The sequence below is a fragment of the Mustela lutreola genome, chromosome 9 (genome assembly GCF_030435805.1).
Source record: "Mustela lutreola isolate mMusLut2 chromosome 9, mMusLut2.pri, whole genome shotgun sequence".
In the NCBI taxonomy this organism is placed as follows: Eukaryota; Metazoa; Chordata; class Mammalia; order Carnivora; family Mustelidae; genus Mustela; species Mustela lutreola.
This window is the reverse complement of record NC_081298.1, coordinates 95,177,881-95,200,816: the sequence shown is the minus strand read 5'-3', so window position 1 is coordinate 95,200,816 and position 22,936 is coordinate 95,177,881. Positions and strand designations below refer to the sequence as shown.

At 49.0% G+C, this 22,936-nt stretch overlaps 2 protein-coding genes across 3 annotated transcripts; one reads left to right on the top strand and one right to left on the bottom strand.

Annotated features, from left to right (window-relative positions):
- Window positions 1-159: 159 nt before the first annotated feature.
- On the bottom strand, window positions 160-17,511 carry CCT7 (chaperonin containing TCP1 subunit 7). 2 transcript variants are annotated; one of them, XM_059188057.1, is made up of 12 exons: window positions 17,355-17,511; window positions 10,898-11,051; window positions 10,154-10,260; window positions 8,138-8,263; window positions 7,142-7,194; window positions 6,625-6,796; window positions 4,338-4,502; window positions 3,342-3,530; window positions 2,629-2,726; window positions 2,125-2,257; window positions 1,415-1,621; window positions 160-543 (listed from the first exon to the last, which is right to left on the bottom strand). In XM_059188057.1, exons 1-12 carry the CDS (start codon window positions 17,358-17,360, stop codon window positions 322-324), a joined length of 1,632 nt encoding a protein of 543 aa, XP_059044040.1. In that variant the 5' UTR covers window positions 17,361-17,511; the 3' UTR covers window positions 160-321. The 2 variants fall into 2 exon arrangements, with proteins under 2 accessions (XP_059044040.1, XP_059044041.1); XM_059188058.1 differs by lacking the exons at window positions 7,142-7,194; window positions 10,154-10,260; window positions 10,898-11,051; window positions 17,355-17,511 and having other exon boundaries at window positions 8,138-8,199.
- A 997-nt stretch (window positions 17,512-18,508) lies between these two features.
- On the top strand, window positions 18,509-22,708 carry PRADC1 (protease associated domain containing 1). Its single transcript, XM_059188060.1, has 5 exons — window positions 18,509-18,679; window positions 20,662-20,762; window positions 21,428-21,537; window positions 21,790-21,957; window positions 22,164-22,708. Exons 1-5 carry the CDS (start codon window positions 18,613-18,615, stop codon window positions 22,282-22,284), a joined length of 567 nt encoding a protein of 188 aa, XP_059044043.1. The 5' UTR covers window positions 18,509-18,612; the 3' UTR covers window positions 22,285-22,708.
- Window positions 22,709-22,936: the final 228 nt, after the last annotated feature.

Sequence of the window (22,936 nt, the reverse complement as noted above, 5' to 3'; positions counted from 1 at the left end):
CCCAAGTGGAGCTCTCTGCGGCACACTCTGCCTTAACAACCAGAGGCTGCTGAGAATTCAGCCCGACAAGAATGATTTTTCTGTGGGTGAATACATATAAAAGCAAAATCCTGAGCTAGAGTCAAGACACTTCCAAGTAAAACTCCCGTGCCCAGGTAATTTGTAAAGTGAATTCTAAGTCTTAAGTTTATTTAAATAACCTCCAGTGAGAACAGAGTGGACCAATGACTACCCCTTCCTTGTGATACCAACTGACCAAGACAGAGTAAGCACACCCTGCAGCCAGCCTGCCAGCCCCCTGCAAGAGGGGCAGGGTGCCTCTCAATGCGGGCGACCCCGGCCCCGGCCCCGGCCTGCCGCTGGGGGAGCATCCACTGTTGAGCGAGGATTTTTGATGGTTTCGTCTACCGACACGATAAGGCAGGCGGCCTCAGACGCTGCGGTCAGGGCGTTGATGCGCACCATGGCTGGCTCCCACACGAAGGCCTCGAAGTTGTCAGCGATGTCCTCGTTATTGATGTCCACTCCGTACCACATGCCCCCCTGAAAGAACAGGAAAAGAGAGGAGGTAACAGGTAACTGCTCTCAAATTTCTTCCCACATATCCTCCAAAAGCTTCTGGGTGTTAGAAAACCTCATTCTTTCTGAACTTGCCCAAATCTCCCCAAGGAAGATGGCATCTGCCTGGCATCACCCCAGGAAGCTGGGTGTGCATGTCTTCCCACCCGTGCCCCTAACGCCCACCCCCTTCAAACCCTAACAAGCTGCTCACACAAGAGCTCTAGGACCTCTTTTGGGCAACATGCTGTGTTTTGGGGATGCCCCATCCTCAGGTCACCCTGAGGACTCTGTATTTCTCAAGAGGAACACTCCCCAACCCCCCCTTACTTGGCTCACTGCTTACATTAGTCCCTATTTCAGATGAGGACATGGAGATGCAGAGAAGTGAATGTTTGCTTCAAGCCCTCAGGCAAGTCAGAAGCAAGGCCACTCACTGAGTGCTGTTGTCACAGTGCCCAGCACTTAACACCTCTCAAGAAGTATCTGCCAAACAGCGAATAAACCGAATGAACCCAATGAATGAACCCAATAAGCTCTCTGGGAGATCACAACTTAGAAGCAGCAGAGCCGTGGCTGGACTGCTAGTCGATGGGGCTCCGGCCTGCTTACAACCACCCTGGGAAGCCCCATATATGTGGTCAGTGTGTGCTTCTGGGGAGGAGGCAGCAGGGTCTCCCTAGTTCCTCTGATGGCACTGCGGCTCTCTCTGCCCTCAGAGACACAGTGAGCTGGTACAGGGTCCGGTTCCAGCCCTGTCCCTGGGGCCCAGCAAGCACAGCCTGAGCAGGCATGGCACACGCTCTAAATTGAGGCCCACACACCCAATCCCTGGACCCAAGGGAAAAGGACCCACCTGAGCATGCCGAGCCCGCAGCTTGTTGAGGATGTTTGTGGCATCAAAGCCAGCATTGTCACACAGCTGGCGTGGGATAATTTCCAAGGCTTTGGCATATGCCCCGATCAACAGCTGCTGTTTTCCCGGAATGGTCCTTGAGTAATCCCGCAGGTACTTGGAAAGCTCCATCTCAATGGCCCCGCCGCCAGCCACCACTGAATCGTTCTGCAGAGACCAGACCCACCTCTCAATGCTAACAGGCCCCTGGTCCAAGCTCCAGCCACAGCCAAGCTAGACCAGCCAGTCGGCAGGTCCTCTAGCACCGAAAGGGAGTGGTTCCTTATTCCTCCCACATCCCAAACCCCAGGAAACCTAGATGCGGCTCTTTTCTAGCACATCCCAACTGCAATCCGGTGAACCTTCTGGTTTCTGACCATCTTCAGGGTCACTGTGTAGTTTGAGGGCACCGGTACAATCACTGGGATGGCTGATAACAGCAGCTTCACGGATGGCACACAAGTCATAGCCTTTAAGACAGTATCACCTATTCTGAGATAATGAGGCTGTTTCTCTATGACTTGTGAAGCAACTGAGGGAAAATAGACCACTCAGGGAAGGACAGGTTATACATGGAAGAAGCCACCACACAAATCCAGGGTCTTATCAGCTGGGGAGGCAGAGCAGGCTGTCCACACAGCCTGGGGGGCAGGACACCCCCAGCCTAGTACCTTGATGGCCCTCCTGACGATCATGATGGCATCGTGCAGGGACCGCTCTGTCTCCTCCATAAACTGCTCAGCACCGCCACGAAGGATGATAGTGCAAGTCTTGGCCTTGGGGCAGCCAGTGAAGAAATTGTACCTATACCCAGGATCAAAATCATACATGTTAATTTCTGCTGCCAGCGGGCTGTGTCTGACCTCACCACATCCTCCCCAACACTCAGCAGCTGCTCTTTTGGTTTTCCAAATCCCACTAGGGTATTCCAATCCCACTCTTGTAGACATGTTCTGAGCAAAATTTGGGGCTGTAACCCTGGGGCATTGTGGAATCAGACTTTAGACCCAACTTGACCTCCTCCCCTCTCGAAATACTTCATATCTGAGTTCTTTATGCCCCAAAGGTGAGACTTCAAAAAAGAGGAGCACATGCACATCCCAGAAAAAGGCAGAAGGCCAGACCAGGCAGGTCCCATGACCTCCGCCAACAGGCAGCCCAGGCCTATGGCTTACCTCTCGCCGCCAATCTGGGTCTCTTCAAAGACCTGGCAGCGGCCCAGCACGTCTGATGACAGAGCATTCACACTGGTTTGGATGGAGCCTCCACAGGCCTGAGGAGCACAGGAAAGTAAGACCACCTGGCAGTTAAGGCTCCCCTGAAGCCAGAAGACAGCTTCCTGCCACCCAGCCTGAAAAGCCAATTCCCATGCCAAACCCTACACTAGTGCCCAGAGCCTCCTGCCCTGGATAACCCACTCTCAGCCTTATCCCCGAAAGAGGAGAAAATAAAACAGAACAAAGACACATAGCAGGCAAGCAGGTCTAGTTAAAAGGAGATGGGGACCCTTTACTTCAGCCAAAACCCACTCCCCCAAACTAGTGTGCCCTGGGCCCAACAACTTAGGATTGGTGCTTTAGACCTAGCACATCTTTGGTGAAATGCGAAAAAAAAAAAGGAGGAAATCTGGCTGGAAACACCAATACTTAAGTTTCTCTAGCTGATCATAACATTACTACTAGGTTCCTGCACAAATCACATTTCCTGACTTGTTTCGGTTATACCGAGCATGTGCACATGGGGACTGGAGTGCTTCAAGACCAAAAAAAAGCGAAGACAGGCCTAGAATCACGTGCCAACCTGAAAGTGCACTCCAGCACACCAGGAGTAAATGAAAATTCCGCCAGGGCCACAAAGGCCAAGAAGCAGCACTCAAACATTTGGTTACCATCATTGTCCTCTTCAGATCCTCCTCCGGTACTCGGCCAGCACAGAACATGTCCCTGTCAGCAAAGTACTGGGTGGCCACATCCCCAATGGGGAGTTTGGACAAGACGACTTTCGCTCCAGAATGATGGATCCTCTCTAACTTGTCATAGAGAATGTTCCATTCGGCATCGACAATTGCCTGATAATCCTTAAGAGACCCAGAAAAGGATGAGGATGCTTTTGGGGGGAGATCAGCATATATAGTAGGCTAAAGTATACCCCCCAAAGTAAAATATGCTGATTTATCTGAGAATTAACCAGAAGACGGTAACCAGAAGAGCCCCTCCTCAGTCCAACTAAACAAGGACCCTATACGGTAACTTGGGAACCACCTAAAACTTTTAAACGCCAAAACAGAAAATAACCCCAGGACTGGGAGCTCCTCCAGAGCTGGCATGCCAAGGTGTTAAGAAATAGTTTAGCCTCACAGATCTACATTCCTCTGAGAAGCTGTACCCACGGAGTCCCCAGTGACAAGACCCCCTCCCCAAGAGGCCATTCTGTGCTGGGGGCACGTTACCTAACAGCACCTGCTTATAGCTGGGAACACTGCTACCTCCAGAGACAGCCTTGGTATCATCGGTCACGGGAGCACACCTGTCCATATAGTGTGGGACCCGGTGCAGAACGGCCTTCATCTGCTCAAATAAGAGGACTCAAAAACCTGGGCTTGGTGTATAGGTGGAAGGCCCCGCTAGCCCCGTCTCAGGGGCCAAAGAATTATTTCAGCAGGTCTTACCTACCCAAATCCCCTCACGTCAGGTCACTTAGGGAGCAGAATGGGAAAAAAAGTGGGCCTAGTACTTGGACATCAACATATTCAGGGGGCCAGGAGGAGAATGGGGTCCATAGGGAGCCTGAGAAACAAAGCTGTGCCCAAGATGTCCACAAAGACCATGGCTTTGGCCCAAGAAAGCTGGCCATTCCCTGGCCACTGCCAGCTGGTGGGGCCTACCTCAACGGTGTGGACTCTGATTTCAGCATTATCTTTCTCAGCTTTCAGCTCAAGCTCGACATTTAAAAGGGCGATCATTGGATTATTGTACTTTTTGGGTTGCATTTCAAACCCAGCATAAGAGAAAGTCTTCTTGAACGCGACGCCAGCTACCAGCTGGGACTCCTGTTTAAAAATAACAAAACAGTCAACAGTTCAGTACTGGCATGAAATGAAATCAAGCTAGTGGCGTACTAGGCTAAGATATGTCTATTCCTGTGAACCTGAAAGAGTGAACCATGTCTTCATTTTTTTTTTTTTCAAGATTTTATTTATTTGACAGAGAGAGAGAGATCACAAGTAGGCAGAGAGGCAGGCAGAGAGAGGTGGGGAAGCAAGCTCCCTGCCAAGCAGACAGCCTCATGTGGGACTCGATCCCGGGACCCTGAGATCATGACCTGGGACGAAGGCAGAGGCTTAACTCACTGAGCCACCAGGCACCCCGACCATGACTTTATTTCACTGTTACAACAAAGCCTTTTCATTTTCATAAAACCTGGGAAAAACACAAAACGTATTTTGGCTGTCCCTTCAGTATCAAGAAAATCAATCATTCAGCTTACAGAGACTAAGCATGGTAAAAGCCATTTGGGCACTCCTCTAAGACTGACCTCCAAAGTGGGAGCCAAGGGATAATGCCAAATGTATACCTCCAGTGCCAGAGAAGGGACCAGGCATTTATGACCTGAGCCGAAGGCAGGGCCTCAACCCACTGAGCCACCCAGGCACCCTGGGACCAGGCATTTATGAATAAGGTACTGGCTGCCTAATGCCTCCCCCTTCAATCCCAACTCAACTCCCTCCCAGTTTTCTACGGGACACGTCACCCCACACCCCCTCTATCTGTCCTGCGTGTGTGCACACACACTCTGACCTGTGTGCGGTAAGCTAGGTGCACCCTCTTCCAAGGAGATGAAGCCAGAAGGGTCAGAAAACCCCTGTACAGTTCCCTAGCTACAACTGTGGCTTCCTACATTTCAGTCCCTCAGAACTTGAGCTTCCTGTGGGTTGGATTTAACAGAAGGGAATAGTAAGAAAGCATGCTGCCCTTAGGATGGACTTCAGCACTATCCAAAGACTTGGGTGCAAATCCCAGATCTTTCTCTCTCTCTTTTTTTTTTTTTTAGATTTTATTTATTTGATAGAGGGAGATCACAAGTAGGCAGAGAGGCAGGCAGAGAGAGGAGGAAACAGGCTCCCTGAGAGCCCGATGTGGGACTCAATCCCAGGACCCCGGGATCATGACCTGAGCTGAAGGCAGGGCCTCAACCCACTGAGCCACCCAGGCACCCTCCAGATCTCTCTTATTAAGGGACCAAGTTATTTCCCACTCAATAAAAAAGGATATATTCAGCTCAAAGACCTCCATGTTCTCTGTCAGGGCTAATCTCTAATACTATTGCCTAACAGTGAACACATGTGCAACACTCAAATCCACAGCATCCTAAAGGGGTGATGCCTGAGCTCTATCAAGATGGATAGGCAGAGGGACACCTGGGTGGGTCAGTGGGTTAAAGCCTCTAACTTCGGCTCAGGTCATGATCCCAGGGTCCCGGGATAGAGCCCCACATTGGGCTCTCTGCTTGGCAGGGAGCCTGCTTCCCTTCCTCTCTCTCTGCCTACTTGTGAGCTCTATCAAATAAATAAATAAAATCTTTAAAAAGAAATTCTAAAATATATTGTTAAATGGACAAAAGGGAATTACAGAACACTGTATTACAAATAAACCCTTGTGTTTAGAAAAGCAGTATTTACATATGTTTATAGACACACACAGTATGCTGGAAGCACTTGTGCACACACACACACACTTAATGGTTGTATCTGGGGCATTTATTTTTATCTTTAGGCCCCTTTATACATTTAAAACTATGTATAATCTATTCAAAACAAATGAATAAAAGGTGTGTCCCTTCAAATAGAGTGGACTGAGAAGCACTTCTCAGATTTAATCGCCCAGAGGGTCCTAAATGATTTATCAGATGGAGCTAGGGCTATCCCCTCCCACATCACACAGAGATTCTAAAAATCGAGTTCAATCTGCTCTTCTGCTGTCAAGTAAATACAGGTCCAGAAACTATGTACAGTCATAGGCTGTAGTGACATCATGGGGACCACAACTCTAGTCTGACTTCCAGCCCAACACACATTCTCTCAGCACCTGTACGGTGTGCTCACCTCCTGCACCAACCCGTCTGCAGAGTCCATGTGAAGGCAGGAGCCTTCCGGGGGGCTGTGGCAGGCTTACCTCCAGGGCACCACCTTGCACCTTCTTGATTCCAATCATCTTAAGCTGCAACAGATCGTCGAGCATCATCACTGCATCCACCACCATCTTGGCAAAGAAGGCTTTCTGCTGGGAAATCAGCTTGGAGCTCAGGGCGGTCATGGCACACTTCTCCAGCAGCTTCCTCTGCTCCCTGGGACACGAGGATGGGTGGGACCTGCATCAGGCTCTAGTGTTGAGTCTACTGCAGTGTGGACAGGGGGTCTGTTCTGGTGTCTAAACTCAGCCCACACCACCTTCCTCTTCTGCATCTTTAGGACAGATTACCACTGAGGGATGGTGACCACGGCCAGAGACCTTGCGTGGGACAGCTTTAAAACTCCAGCATACAGCCCCTTTTGTGCTGTGTAAGCTGGCATACAGCCAAGGGTCTGGCAAGAGCCAAATGGCCCCGGGCCCATATAGGGTGGCAACACACTTCTACATCCAATTTGGCCACAGAAAGTCAAGGTTCTGACAAAGCCCACCAAAAACTTACACTTTATCTTCCTTCTTCACGGTCACAGCGATCTCTTTGATCTTGTTAACTGCCTGCCAACAACAGAAGCCGAGTGAGTCCCTGATGCCAAAGGCAACCTGGAGAGGTGGGTCCCAGACCATCCTGCCACTCTATAATCTGTTTACTCCCAATTCTTAAACATTCCCACTCTGCAGCTGAAACAACACTTCCAAGTCCTATAGCTGCCTGAAACAAAGGTCTCTGTAGTTTAGAAAACTCCCAGTGACAAATAGGTCTAGGCATAGGTCTAGTTCTGAAAAACCAAGGTATTTCTAGGATTTAACTCTGAATATGCAAAAAATACACTAAAATAAGGGAGTGGAAACAAGCTAGGATTCTGGATTGGGCCAAACCTTCTGGCTTATGAAAAACACCCAGTGCTTTAATTTATTAGATATATAATACCTTTATATGTTAAACTTAGTATCTTTTCAAAAGCACTTCTCATGTATGATCTCATTTTAATGTTACCAACCCGAAACAGATAGTAAGTAACTTTGGGGGGTAGGGGAGAGAATCTCAAGCGGACTCCCCATTGAGCATGGAGCCTGAGCCGAGTGCTTCATCCCATGACCCTGAGCCAAAATCATGAGTTGGACACTTAACTGACAAGGCACCCAGGTGCCCCTGGAAGAGAGATAGTAAAGGGAGAAAGTAAAGCCTAGAGGGACTGACTTGCCCAAGATCACAGAATGAAGGTCAAAGATCAGTAAAAGCAGGGTCCTAACATGTGTGCCATGAGGAACTTGATAAAAAACAAACCAAAAAACCCCAGCTCTCACTTACTGAGTCCATCAGGAAACCTGAAGCTTGAAGAGATAGCTACTGAATGGCAGATCTGAAATTTGTAGGGAGAAGTCAGAAAAAGTCCAAAGAACCCTGTCACCAGCCTCTCTATACCCCAGTAAAGGTATTATCCTAAGAAAAACATGAAGGTACCCAAGCACATGGCCAGGGTAGCCAATATTCCCATACCAACTGGGTGGCAGTGCGGAAAGCTCGGATGATGATCTGTGGGTGCAAACCTTCCTCCACATAGGGTTTTACTTGCTTCAGAAACTCAGCAGCCAGCAGGGTCACAGAGGTGGTACCATCACCGACCTAGAAGCAGATGACAGGAAATTCACATTTTCTCATGTTTAGAGATAAACCCTGAAACTCCATTTTTAGGCAACCTACCCATTTAAACTAGGAGTGTTTAAATGGGTGTAAAATGTTTTTTCCTGAAAGCATAGGTGAAGGCAGTTAGGTATTCATCCCATCAAAAGGCTCTGGGCTACAAAATTAATTCCCCAGCCAGGCCCATTCTCCAAAGAGAGCTGATTTGGACAATCAAAGTTCCTCAGGATGTGAAATCACATAAGCAGATTAACCAAGAACTTATATATTACACACAGGCATGATGAACAAGATAGTCCCAGTCACACTTATGCTTCTGTGTCCCAGGTAACCATGGCAGCAAGAGACAGGACACAAACATTTTTTAAGGAGTATGAAGGAATACAGAAGTTTCCAAAAAGATCATTTCCGCTGAATCCCACTGAAACAAACCTTCCAGGAAAGGCCAAAAGTCCTTTACATTTTATACACTGGAACAAGCAGATAACAATCTGCTAACCATTCTAACATAGTCATTTTCTACAATGGGATCTAAACCCTATTTTTAATGAATGAGAAAAAGAATAAAAGCTAAAACCAGTTCACATCTGATTTGGCAGAAATTCACTTTCAACTCACTTATGTCCATTGTGTAATGTGAGGGATCTCCAAGGGGGAAGAAGTGGTACTGGGGTAAAGGGTTTAAGTGGCCAAACTCCTGGCCAGAAAGGTTATTAGTCCCTTGTTGAAGATAGTAACAGGTCAAATTCAGATTATTCTCACTTTAATTTTACAAGTTATACTGTTTTATAGTCTACTGGGTCTCAATAAACCTTTTTATATAACTTTAGAACAAATCTGTGATACTCTAAAATGCAAGCCTGTTTCCTCTCAACAGTTGATTCAAGATTCTAGTGTTAAATTTTCTTTTTTTGGGTAAAGATTTTATTTATTTATTTGAAAGACACACAGAGAGATGTAGCGAGAAAAAGAGCACAACCCAGGGGAGCCTCAGGCAGAGGGAGAGGGAGAAGCAGGATCCCTACTGAGCAAGGAGATTGACTTGGGGCTCCATCTCACGACCCTGGGATCATGACTTGAGCCAAAGGCAGAAGCTTAGGGAACTGAGCCACCCCAGTGCCCACAGAGTTAGAAATGCTTTAAGACACACTGGTTAATGTTGTCATTTCATACACTTGAAAATGACTGAAGTGGCAAACTTTATGTTATCTGTATTTTACCAGCATGGAAAAACAACAGCAGATAAACTGGAAACCTTGGAGTTTCCAGTCCCATCTTATAAGGTGACTAACATGTGAGATTTTTAAAGATTTCATTTATTTATTTGACAGGCAGAGATCACAAGCAGGCAGAGAGGCAGGCAGAGAGAGGAAGGGAAGCAGGCTCCCCGCTAAGCAGAGAGCCCGATGTGGGGCTGGATCCCAGGACCCTGGGATCATGACCTGATCCGAAGGTAGAGGCCTCAACCCACTGAGCCACCCAGGCGCCCCCGAGAGATTTTTTTAAAGCTAAATATACTAAATATACTAAAATTATTTTCACCTGTTTCTTTTTGCTTTTTTAAAAAATTAACATATATTATTTGCTTCAGGGGTAGAGAGATTAAATTATTTACAAGGTCACAGATATGCACGACAGTATATGGCCCTGGTTCTAATATCTCAGCTAAATGCAGTGAAAGAATATAAATTTTCAAAGACTATCAATACCATCTAATTATTTTACAAGTATGTACTACTTGTGAAATCATAATTTCAGAGTTAAAATTAAAAAAAACAAACAAACAAAAAACAACTTTATGCGAGAAAAGCAAAAGAGCAAGCAGCCATGCATTTCAACCTTTACTTAAACACATATGCTTGATTTCCCCACCTCAGCATCTTGGGATTTGGCAATGTCCACTAGAGTCTTTGCTGCAGGATGGACAACATCAAGGAGTTTCAGGATTGTGGCCCCATCATTAGAAATTGTTGCTTTGCCTTAAAAGGAAAAACAGAAAGTAAAAATTTAAAGACCCTTTTCCCAGTTGGACTTGGGAGCCCACACACACTTTACTGGGATGGGACAAGAGAAGATCGTGGCATCTATGAACTGATCTTTTTACAGACTTAGCTCTGTGCACAAAGCACCTGAAACCACAAGCTTCTGAAGACCATGAGCTCCTGATTTTCTCCAAACAGCACTTTGCACACCTCAAACTGAATGTAGAAAATATTACTTCAAATGAGTGAGAAACTGTTTAGATAGTCTTGACTATCTAATTAATACCCTATTATCTCCCATGTCAGCTAGGACACTAAAACATGGGGGGAAATTCTGTTCTGGTGACATGATACAATGGAATGACCACAGGCAACACAGATGGTTCTGTTTCATGTTTCCAGGCTGCCTCTCCCCAAGAAGCAACAGGTTCCTGAGACCAACTTCTCCCATATATTCCTATATTCCCCTAAGATTTATTAGCATTCAGGACAAAGTACGAAATGGAACTGTTTCACAGCAAGCCATCAGAGATCTTAAAAGCAGTGGCATTTGTGAGGCCAATCTCTGCTACCCTGAACACTCCCCAGGAGTGTCCTCTCTTGTGCCCTGGCCTGAGGAACCCTGCAGACTCACCTCGGCCATCTACAATCAGCTTGTCCATGCCGCGAGGGCCCAGGGTGGTTCGTACAGCCTCTGCAATCACCTGGCAGGCACTGATGTTACTTACAAGCTGGGGGATGCCTTGGGAGCTATCAGTCCCCTCTTTCAACAGGATAACTGGTGTGGGCTGGAGAAGAAAGAACAACGGACTGCTTTTAACAATCATCTATTGCAATGAAATTCAAGGAGGGGCAAAAGGATAAATGTTTCCATCTCCCCCATAACAGAAATATATGGAGGCCTCTTAAAGATCCAAGAGAGAGAGCACATGCACACACGCACGCGCACACACACACACACGGAGGGGGTGTAGAGGGAGAGCAGCACACACCCTGCTGAGAACCAAGCCAGCCGCAAGGCTTGATCTCATAACCCAGAGATCATGACCTGAGCTGAAATTAAGAGTCAGACACTTCACCAACTGAGCCTCCCAGGCGCCCCTCTGAAGGTTTTTAAAAACTATATTCCCACTGTCCACCACGCTGATTCCTTGACCAGCACCTATATCCAGAGATACAGCCAAGAACACAGCTACCCTGCAGGTGTGCTAGAAAATGGTATGAGGAGGATGATTTAGTCTAAATCAAATACTGTGTTCTCCAGTGCTCAGCAGAGTAAGCATAGCCTTTTCAACTCTTACACTATCCCCTGTGTTGAAGAATTAGGTCACAGCACAGGAGGAAGAAGCTCAGTGTTCACCCTCCAGCAAAACCACCACTTATCTGCATTACAGCTTAATCCTACAGAAGTTGACGGGGCATTGATGCAAAATACGAGACGCCAACAGCTTCAGGTGGTGTCCTGGAGATGCCCAGGCAGGCAGCTTACTAACCATGCTTAGCTGGAGTGCACAGGAGGAGCCAGGCAGAGAAACAGATAGCCTCACAAAATGACAACAAATCTAATTCGTACACGATGTTTCCATCTCTCAGTGTCAGTTCCATAGAGCTTCCCTGTGACCGGTCTCCAGTCAAATGTCCCAAAGAAATTTTCATCTATTTTGCAGGCTAGCCTCGAGAACAGTCATTATTCCTACAGGGGCTTAATTTGGATACCCGCCTTAGAAACTCTGGGAAGACAGGGATACTTCCCCATTTAAAAACTTTGCTTAGAGACCTTTGCTTCAGTGACTGTTAGCACAGACAGTAATTCCTCATCTTGGCAAAGCAGTTTGTATCAAAACCTGTGCCTTCCGAGATGAGCTCATAACCAGACTCTGTCTTCTCTGCGTTTGTGACTTAATTTTGTGTTGTAGAACAGAATATAGTAAGGGTGCTGTTTCGAAACTTGTTATGCTATATGTGTATTACTAAGCTATGACTTAAAATGTACTTCTTACCATGGATTGCTATACGAAGTCTGAAAGCCTCTGCCCCTGTCCACCCCTAGTCTGAGCAGGAAAGACACAGGAAATGAAAGCACAAGGGAGATCTTGACCCAACAATAAGGAGGCACGGGTTCACGCATCAGAAAGCCCAGTGACCCATGAGGGTGACTCCATATTCACTGCGCAATTCCTGACAAAGGCCAACTCCTCTGGCCAGTGCAGCTGGAGGACAGTGGGCAGAAGGAAGACTGGAGTAAGGCTGCAGATGCAGGCAACAGCCAGCTCCATACTCAATACAGACCATGGTAAGGAGTTTGGATTTTATTCCTACAAAAGGAAGCCCTGGAAAAACTTATTGCAGAGGAATGGCATGTTCCAATTTACATTTTATCTATATAAAATGTAAAGAGAAACAAAGTAGGAGGCAAGATATAGTATGTAAATGCATAAAAGGGGCTGGAAAGATGAGCAAGAAGCTGTAATGAGTAAGAGTGTTCCTACACTCTTAAAAAGGGTTCTGATGCTTTGTATTGTGGATTTTCTGTTTTGTTTCAACGTTTTCCTAATAAACACATACACTACTTTCTTTCTTTCTCTTTTTTTAAAAGACTACCTGTCAGATAACCCCCAAAATCTTAGGTCAGGCATGGGCCAGAGAGAAAATTCCTTCCCTTTCACCAGTGTCCCAGGTCTGACAGCAAGAAATGGCTTCTTTATACTCTCAGCATTCTTTCAGGCCTCTTATACCTTCAGTAAGGAAAAAGCTATTCCGTTCAAAGGCCCTACCCTCTCTCAGTCCTGCTAAATTATTTCTCATGGCAGCCCCAAGCTTCTTCGGTTCATCCTTGCCCTGCATAGTGTTAAACTTCAAATCAAAAACCAACTTGCATCTCAAACTTTTCCTGTTACCTTCAACAAATTTTCACTTCTCCAACAGGATAACTGAACAATGCTTATGAAGACTTTTTCTTACCTCCACCTCCAAATTGTATGCCTATTTATAAGAGCTACCCTGATATTTTTTTTTCCTTTAAAGACCTTATTTAGGGACGCCTGGGTGGCTCAGTTGGTTAAGCAGCTGCCTTCGGCTCAGGTCATGATCCCAGCGTCCTGGGATCGAGTCCCACATCAGGCTCCTTGCTCCGCAGGGAGCCTGCTTCTCCCTCTGACTTTGCCTTCCACTTTGTCTGCCTGTGCTCGCTCTCGCTCGCTCTCTCTCTGACAAATAAATAAATAAAAAATCTTTAAAAAAAAAAAAATAAAGACCTTATTTATTTGAGAGAGAGAGCACAGGGTTGGGGGGCAGGCAGAGGGAGGAGCAGACTCCCTGCTGAGCAGGGATGGTGCGGTGGGCTGTGACCCTGGACTCTGGGATCATGACCTGAGCCAAAGATAGACATTTAACTAAGTCACCCAGGTGCCCCATTTTTTAAAAAAGATTTTATTTGGGGTGCCTGGGTGGCTTAGTTGTTGGGCATCTGCCTTCTGCTCAGGTCATGATCCCAGGGTCCTGGGATGGAGCCTCGGATCAGGCTCCCTGCTCAGTGGGAAGCCTGCTTCTCCCTCCCCTACTCCCCGTTTGTGTTCCCTCTCTCACTGTCTTTCTGTCTCTATCAAATATACAAATAAAAAAAATCCTTAAAAAAATAAAAAATAGGGGTTCCTGGGTGGCTCAATGGGTTAAGGTCTCTGCCTTTGGCTCGGGTCATGATCCCGGGGTCCTGGGATGGAGCCCCTCATTGGGCTCTCTGCTCGGCAGGGAGCCTGCTTCCCTCTCTCTCTCTGTCTGCTTCTCTGCCTACTTGTGATTTCTGTCAAATAAATAAAATCTTTAAAAAAATAAAAAATATTTGGGGCACCTGGGTGGCTCAGTGGGTTAAAGCCTCTGTCTTCGGCTCAGGTCATGATCCCAGGGTCCTGGGATCGAGCCCCGCATCAGGCTGTCTGCTCCGCAGAGAGCCTGCTTCCTTCTCTCTCTCTCTCTGCCTGCCTCTCTGCCTACTTGTGATATCTGTCTGTCAAATAAATAAATAAAATCTTTAAAAAAAAAAATTTTATTTGGGAGAGAGTGAGTGCACAAACAGGGGTAGGGGGAGCAGAGCGAGAGGGACAATTTAGATTCAGTGCTGAGCCCACAACCCAACACAGGGCAGTGTCTCAAGTCCCTGAGATCATGACCTGAGCTGAACCAAGAGTCAGATGGCCAACTGGCTGAGCCATCCAGGTGTCTCTACCCTGGCTCAGTTGGTAGAGCATGTGTCTCTTGATCTCCAGGTCCTAAGTTTGAGCCCTGTGTTGGCTATAGAGCTTACTTAATAAAGTGTGTGTTTGTGTGTGAAGATATTTTTAAATAGTAAAAAACAAAACACTTTCTTACCATGCCAGCAATTCATCAGTGCCCCAATTCTTCCAAGATGTTTTTTTAACAGCAGCTACTAGGGGCACCCTGAAGAGAGGATCCCGTAATTCCTTCTGCTTCCTCTGTGCACAATTTTTATAACACCAGCCATCTTAAAGTATGAGCTTCCCAAAGGTAAGGATTATAATCATCTCAATTTGTGGAGTGCCTAGATTTGGCCACGTATGAAGTAATATGCAAAAGCTTTTGATACTGAAAATTCAACTTTATATACGCCATGAATTAAGATAGCACTGGCTTGGGCACCTGGGTGGCTCAGGTGGTTAAGCGAATGCCTTCAGCTCAGGTCATGATCCCGGAGTCCCAGGACCGAGTCCTGCATCAGGCTCCCTGCTCAAAAGGGAGTTTGCTTCTTCTTCTGACCCTCACCCCCTCATGTGTGCGTGCTCTCTCTCAAATAAATAAAATCTTAAAAAAAAAAAAAAAGACACTGGCTTCTAATTTTTGCAAAAGCACTGGCAGGGTGGTGAAACGAAATCCACTGAGAATTCTTAAGTACAAAGCAAAGAGGGCTCAGAAGCAGCTGACCACATAGTCCCCACGTTCCCTATGCTGTGTAGGCTGGGCCCACAGAAATGGCAGGCTGGATAAACGAGGAATCGTAAGGGAAGGGAAAGGTGGCAGAGCTGGATTGAACCAAGCCAGGTCAAACTGGACAGGTCCTCTTCTTTTACCTCCTGGAGGACACGCACTGCTATGGGAAGTCCAGCTTCTTTTCTAAGTTACTTTTCAATCTCACTCATTTTTACTGAATAAAGAAACAAGAGCGGAACCAGTAATCTGCCAAGGGTATCGTGGAAGGCTCTGGAATTTCAGCTTAATGACCTTCATCTTCATCCTCCTTAAAAACGTTTATTTATTATTAAAGCTTAATGTTCTGTAAAACAACAATAGGTGTTCACATGCCAAGGCATGTAGTACTCAATACCACAAAGGCAAGGACACATGTTCCTTCCTAGTGTACTGCAAGTCACAAGACTGAGTTATCAGTCCTCTCTCTTTTTAAAAAACTTTATTTATTTGTAATTTCTACCCCCAATGTGGGGCTTAAACTCATGACCCCGAGATTAGGCGTTGTATGCTCTATGGACTGAGCCAGCCAGGGACCCCTTTACCTATCTTCTGATCACAGAAGCATTCTAGAATATTGAGGGCTAATTCCATGACAGCAAGGATTTTGACAGAAGATTCACATCCCAAAAGGAGTCTTGCCAAACAAAACTCTGATGGAAGTCTTGTCAGTAGGACAGATTACAGGGAGGGAAGGAAGAAACCAACCACCTAGCAGAACAGCTAAGATCTGCTGAGTGCTTACTCCATGCTGGATGCTCTGTATGTAGCAGCTCAAAGAATCCCCTTAATACACTGAGGGCAGGAAATTTAATAGCATGCTCAAAGTCACATACCTAGTAGGTACCAGCTTAGTTACAAAACCTAGGCATCCAGTGTAGCTCTGGAGCGACTTCAAGAATAGGTATTGCTGGAGAGGGACTGAAAAAGGGAAGTACTAGAGGTATGAAGGGGAGAAAAAAGTACAGATAAATTCTAGGTTCCTTCTATCATGGTACAACTGGACTCCCAGGGCATCCGGTCACAGAATGAACACACACCTCACAGGTGTCAGTCTGACCTCCACCAGGACAGGAAGCGGCTGTAGAAGGCCACCACTTAACAGAAGATTTCCTCTGACTGACCAAAATGAGCCCGTGAACTGCCAAGTGCACCACAGGGAGCAGCATCTACGTCAGGGTCTTGCCTCAGACACCCCCTTAAAAGCTGGCCCTGTTCAAAAGCAACTCAGGAGACAGCAGCAGGCTTGGGATCCATTGTAAGCATCTAGGGCCCTGAGATGGCACAAAGGGCTGGGGCGGAAGTGGGCTGGGCTACAGGGGGCCTCCGGGATCCACCGACACCCCTAATTCAAGAAAAGGAGACCCAGCGTTAGATGGCCAACTAGAAAAGCCTGGTCTGTTGCCAAGTCCGGAAGGGCAAACAGAGTCGGAGTCCGAGCCCGGCTCTTCCCACCTCTGCCGTTGTGTCCCCATGTGCCCTGTCCATTCTCCTGGCTGAGAAGCTGCAGCCCCAACAACCAGCTGGCATTACATGACATTCAGTAGGCACTAAATATGCTTTTACTTCAGGAACGAACGAGTGAGTGGTAAAGTACAAGCCAAGTGTGTTTCCACGTATGCAGCAGCAGGCGGGCCGGGGGACCCGCGAGCAACCACAGTTGAGCCCCTCCGCTCCGCCCAACATAAGGTCCCCACGCTGCCCGTTCTAAGAAGCACACGTTTTTTACACCCCCACGTTTCCCAAGGCACCCGCCGACCGTGTATGCACGCACGCTCAAAGTCGCACTCTAACACAGCTTATGATTGTGAGGGGGCTCCAAAAACCCGGTCCCCTAAGCGGGCTCGCGGCCCCGAAGCAGCCTGGGACTTGTAGTCCGCAGCCGGCCAGACCAAAGTCTTCCCTCCAGCCCCACAAAGGCCTCGCCCAGAGCCCCAGTTCCGTGCGGGGGCCGAGCCAGGCCGCGGCGGGCCGGGGTCGCCGGAGACAGGGGATCCGCCTAAGGACAGAGTCAGTAGGTAGCGGAGGGCCCTATGGGACCGACCCGGGCCAGGCGGTGCCACCCACGGGCCGGATGGCAGCGGATGGCGACAGATAGGCGAAACGCCACTCACCATCATTTTGGAAGCTTATTCACTGGCCCGCTACGCCTCCCGTCTTCTCCGCGTCCGGGCGGCCCAACAACCCCACAATCCCCCGCGCCAGAGAAGTCCCCAGAAGCTTCGCCAAGCCGTTGGCTCGGGAGAGGAAGGGGACGGGCCACTTCCGCCACTCTATGGCTTGTTACCACAGAGCCGACACGGCTAGAAGGGCCAGAGGCTGGGTCTTTGAGGGAGCTTTTGGGAGACGTGTTGGTTACCTAGGGTCGCCGGATTCGGGTTGTGCTTTTCTCTTTGAATATGTAGAATCCTTGTTCGGTCTGCGTCACCCGCTAACCCTCATTCCATCCCCCCTCACCCCGAACGCCAGACCAAGGAATACAATAAACACGAACATTTATTGAGCGCTATGGGATAGGCTTACGTTAAATATGCACTTGGTGAGAGATTTCATGAACCCTTCCAATCCTATCGCGTTGGTACTATTATCATGCCCATTTTATAGATGGAGGAACTGAGGCTGAGAGGTTATGAAAGTTGTGCAAGGTCACAGCTGTAGGCTAAGTGGTAGAAAAGCAGACGTGGGCATCCGGCACCTGGCCCCAGTGCCCGTTTTCCGGCTCTGCGCTGGCCACAGCCTCCTCGAGGGAGGGGATCACTGAGCCGGGTCCCCAGCGCCTACCGACAGAGAGCGCGCAGGCACTGGTGGAACTGGGCAGAGGACGAGCGGAGTGGAGGTCGCGGAAGACCACCTGAGCGCCAGACGAACGCCTTCCCAAAGAGGGGGTGAGGAGGAGGAAAGCACGGTTGTGAGAAGCAAATCATCGTCTTGCTAGGCGACCGCAGGGAAGATCAGGCCGAGTCCGCACCTACTGACGGCTAAAGCGAGTCCAGAGAGTTGCCCATCTCCAGTCGGCTTTCCTCCCCGGCCCGCCCACCAGCCCGCGCTGTCCTGGAGCCGAATCCAAACTAAGAAATGCTAGGGCGCGGGTGGGGGGGGGGGCGGTGGCAGTTGCTGTTAAGAGTTTAGGCCAATCAGCCCTCGGCCCCACTTCACTCGACCAATAGGAAGTAGGCTAAGGCGCAGAGGCGGAAAGTGTAGCTACACGAACAGGCATCAGAGCCAATCAGCCGTGGGCCTCGTTCCCGTCCGCCAACCAGCAGCAAGAGCGGGTCTGGGGGCTGGAGGCCGGAGCAGCTGTCAGGCTGAAGTCCGGCGAGCTAGCGCGGTGGGGCGGTCGGAGGAAGCGCGGCGCCGGGCCCGGCCCTGGAAATGGTCCCCGGCGCCGCGGGCTGGTGTTGTCTCGTGCTCTGGCTTCCCGCGTGCGTCGCGGCCCACGGTGAGCGGCAACGGGCGGGGCTGCGCTGCGGGGCGGGGCTGGCCCTCTATCTCGCTCTCGTGTCGGGCCGGGAGTCACGGGTCACCTTGGGGACCCCGCGAGTTCGGGGCAGGGCGGGTCTGAGGATGGGCGACTGGACTGGGTGGGTGCTGGCCCCCGGCGACTTGAGCAGGGCGCGGCCTGAGGCTGGACTCTGAGTCCTCAGCTCCCCACGTCGAAGCAGGACTCCTCTCCACGCCCCCAAGAGCGCCGACCCAGATGGCTGAAGGGGCGACCGGGAGAAAGAACAAGGGCCAGCTAGAGATAGTACAAGCTGGAGATACGTATGTGAGCATACAGGGACATACATTCTTACACGTGGGCTCACATGTACAGGCACACACGTACACACACAACCTGTTTGCTCCTGAAGGAGCACATAAACATATACACCCTACACACACTTGAGCACATACGTGTACCCACACTTGATTTACACAGATCAGCAGATGCAAAGGCCAGGTGAAGATATGTGTGGGAAGAAGGAGGAGTTTAAAGAAGGCTTCTTGGGAATGTATCTGTATCTGGTGGGAAGTCCCCACTCCCGGGGTAAAAGCTGCGAGCCCAATGCGAAGCCAGTAGAACTCTCTCTGGTGGCTGTGATTTGGCCTGGAGACAAGGATAGCTAAAGCCACAGTCAGTCCTAACCCTGACACACAGTAGTGGTGTGATAGTCTGTTGACTGACTACTTGACGTGTGGCAAGCAGCTTCCACATTTCCACATTCCTCAATCTCTCTGAGCTGAAGAACCAGGGATTCAAGTCCAGGTAAAATTTTAAACTTTGGTGCTGAAGAGAAGATCCTAAACCCCAGAAAAATCTGGTTGTTCTGAAAATTCTCTTCCTCAGTGCAATGGAGCTGAAAATAGTTCTTCACTCCTTCAACAACCTTTATTGAGCACCCACATATCCCAGCCGCTGTTACATAATGTGCATACAGCATTGAACTAAGCTCTGAAACTGTGGTTCTTGCCTTAGTGGAGGAGACAGACATTAAACAAAACAGTATGAATACTGTATAATTACAAATTATGTTGAAAGTGTCAAAGGAGAAAAAGCTCATTTTGGAGGGGCATGGGGGAGAGAGCAATGACAGGGCTTAAGGTTTCTCTAGGAAGTGACAGATCAGTTATGACCTAACCAATGAGTAGGAGTGAGCCCGGTGAAGAGGCATAGCTGGGGTGGGGAAAGGGGAGGAAGCCTCCCACATAGAGGCAACGCCTATAAGAAGACTCAGAGAAGGGAAGAAACTGAAAGGAGGCCAGGAAGGAGTAGATGAGGTTGTAGCAGCCAAGGGCCAGATGGAAGAGGATACAAGCCACAGTTGAGATTTAGATTTTATTTTGAACACAAAGGCTAGTTGTTGAAGGGTTCTGGAGCCATAAGCATGGTGACCTCATCGTATTTGCTTTACGATATTTTAAGAAGCCCCATGGCTGTTGTTTGGGGGGGGGGGGAATAGACCATAGAGAGCAAGAACAGAGGCAGACAGACCAGTTAAGAAGCTGGACCCATGAGGACAAGAAAGGACAGTGGCTGGACAAGGGGCATGGCAGTGGAACCGGAGTCAACTTTTAAGTTTTAGTGAGAATCGTTTTATACTCAGGCTACCACAGCTCCACCTTGAAACTCTCATGTCCACTTCAGAGCAAAGATGGATTCATCCCGAGAGAACACAGAGGCTCTCCCTCTTCCTGGCTCCCCTGTGCAGCAGCAGCAGTGGCGGCAGCAGCAGCAGCAGCAGCTGATATGTCTGGGGTTACTAACTCTCTTTGCATCAGGGCAGAGACCATCCATCTCACCCATCAGGAGGACTCAACATGGCTAAAGCTGGGCCCCTGAGCCCAGACTACAGCCAGCCCCATTGAACAGTGGGTCCATGATCTGAACTTGAACCAGCTTGTTCTTTGGAGGCTTCTCACCCGTACTCTTTTATCTTTCAGGCTTACGCATCCATGATTATTTGTACTTCCAAGTGCTGAGTCCTGGAGACATTCGCTACATCTTCACAGCCACACCTGCCAAGGACTTTGGTGGTATCTTTGTAAGTTCAGGGAGACCCCTTTGTCTCTGATCTTATCTCCATCTCCATCCCAAGTAAGGCGACCCTCTCATCCCTTCAACCAATACTTGAGTGCTGGGACAGGGGAGAATGCAGAATCTTGGTCTGTCCTCCTGGGGCTGCTGTGCAGGAAGGAGTCACGGGTCACCTTGGGGACCCTGCGAGTTCGGGGCAGGGCGGGTCTGAGGATGGGCGACTGGACTGGGTGGGTGCTGGCCCCCGGCAACTTGAGCAGGGCGCGGCCAGTGGTGCAGATTTCTGGTTAGCTACCCTCCCAGGTGTAATACAGACTTGAGCACCAGACAGGGACAAGCTGTCTTCTTTGGGGACATGAAATAGTGAGAAACCAAGGGCTCTGCTAGCTTTGTCTGCACTATGTGACTTAAGGCAGGTTACTTCCCCTTTCTGGGGAAGTAGAAACTTCCCCTGAAACCATACCAACTCTCCTACGTATCTCATAGAAAGGCAGGGTCGAGTGGGACAACTAGATAAGCCTTTATGAGAATTTAGTAAAAATACTTCAGTGCCCAACATACCGAAACCACTCCACGTTTCCTTCACACTTTGGGAAGAACCAATAGGGGACGGTCAGCCTGGTCTTGGAACTGGCATGGCTCCTCACCCTGACCTATCTAAATGTCTTCCAGCACACAAGGTATGAGCAGATTCACCTTGTCCCTGCAGAACCTTCGGAGGCCTGCGGGGAGCTCAGCAACGGTTTCTTCATCCAGGACCAGATCGCTCTGGTGGAGAGAGGGTAAGGAGCAGACAGACGCTGGCACCAGAGGAGGGCCCGGCATAGGGTAGATTCTGAGATCAGTGTTGGTGGTGGTGCTCTGAAACAATTCACATTTTGAATGTTCTTTAAGAAATGTCTTAAGATGATTCGTGCCTTTTGGCCACTTATAAAAAATTCTCCCTGGTCCTCCTTTCATCCTTGCAGTGACAGTCTGGAGGAGGGCTAGTTAGGATCTTGTCTTTCCTTTGGTCTCATCACCACCTCTTCCAGGGGCTGCTCCTTCCTCTCCAAGACCCGAGTGGTGCAGGAGCACGGCGGGCGGGCAGTGATCATCTCTGACAATGCGGTTGACAATGACAGCTTCTACGTGGAGATGATCCAGGACAGTACCCAGCGCACAGCTGACATCCCTGCTCTCTTCCTGCTCGGCCGAGATGGGTGAGGGCTCCTTATCTCTGGCTGTATCAGCACCAGGCTGGGTGCCATGACTTGGGGAGGTCAAGGGCAATCACCAGTCCTTTCCCGCAAGCCTCAGTTGGAGGGCCAAGTGCTTGGGCTCTAGAACTCCCAGAGTGATGGGGACAGTGGGGCATGATGGGGTGCTGAGAAAGTGACCATCACCACCTCTCTTCATGCCCTCCCAGCTACATGATCCGTCGCTCCCTGGAACAGCATGGGCTGCCATGGGCCATCATTTCCATCCCAGTCAATGTCACCAGCATCCCCACCTTTGAGCTGCTGCAACCACCCTGGACCTTCTGGTAGAAGAGTTGGTCCCACATAACCAGCCTTAAAACAACTCTGGGCTGGGAAAGGAAAATCCAGGAATTCTGCTCTTTGGGATTTGGGGACAGGTGGAGTTGGGTAGAGGAAAAAGGCTTGGGCCTTGGCTATGCTAAAAGCCACGCCACTGGCCTTCCCTTTCTCAGGGCCCCCAAACATCTCATGCTATGGGAAGAGTCAGGCCCCAGAGCTTCTTGGCTAGAATCTGGAACAAAAGGGGCTAAAGCCAAGTGGCCCAAGAGCCACCTGTGACCTGTCACATCCCACCTGGCTCCAGCCTTCCCTTGCCAGGGTCTCCTCAGTGTGCTTCACAGCACTTGCTGGAGTGGTTTTAGGAGCTTTTGTTTGAGGAATTAATAAACCCTCACTGACTTTTTAGCAATAAAGCCTCTCATCAGGGTTGCAACTGTGTCCTAGAGTAAGAGCACATGGGCGGGAGGGGCCTTCCTACTCATCTGGTCCCATGCCCTTATTTTGAGGGGTGGAAACTGAGTCCCCCAGAGGGTAAATGACTTAACCAAGGTCCTTCAGGACCTGTGCTTAGGCTACCACCAACCTTGGATCCTGATAAAGCCTGCTTCCTGCTCAAGAACTCAGGAAGCCATAGGTCAGTCCCCTGAGAAGACTCCTGTGA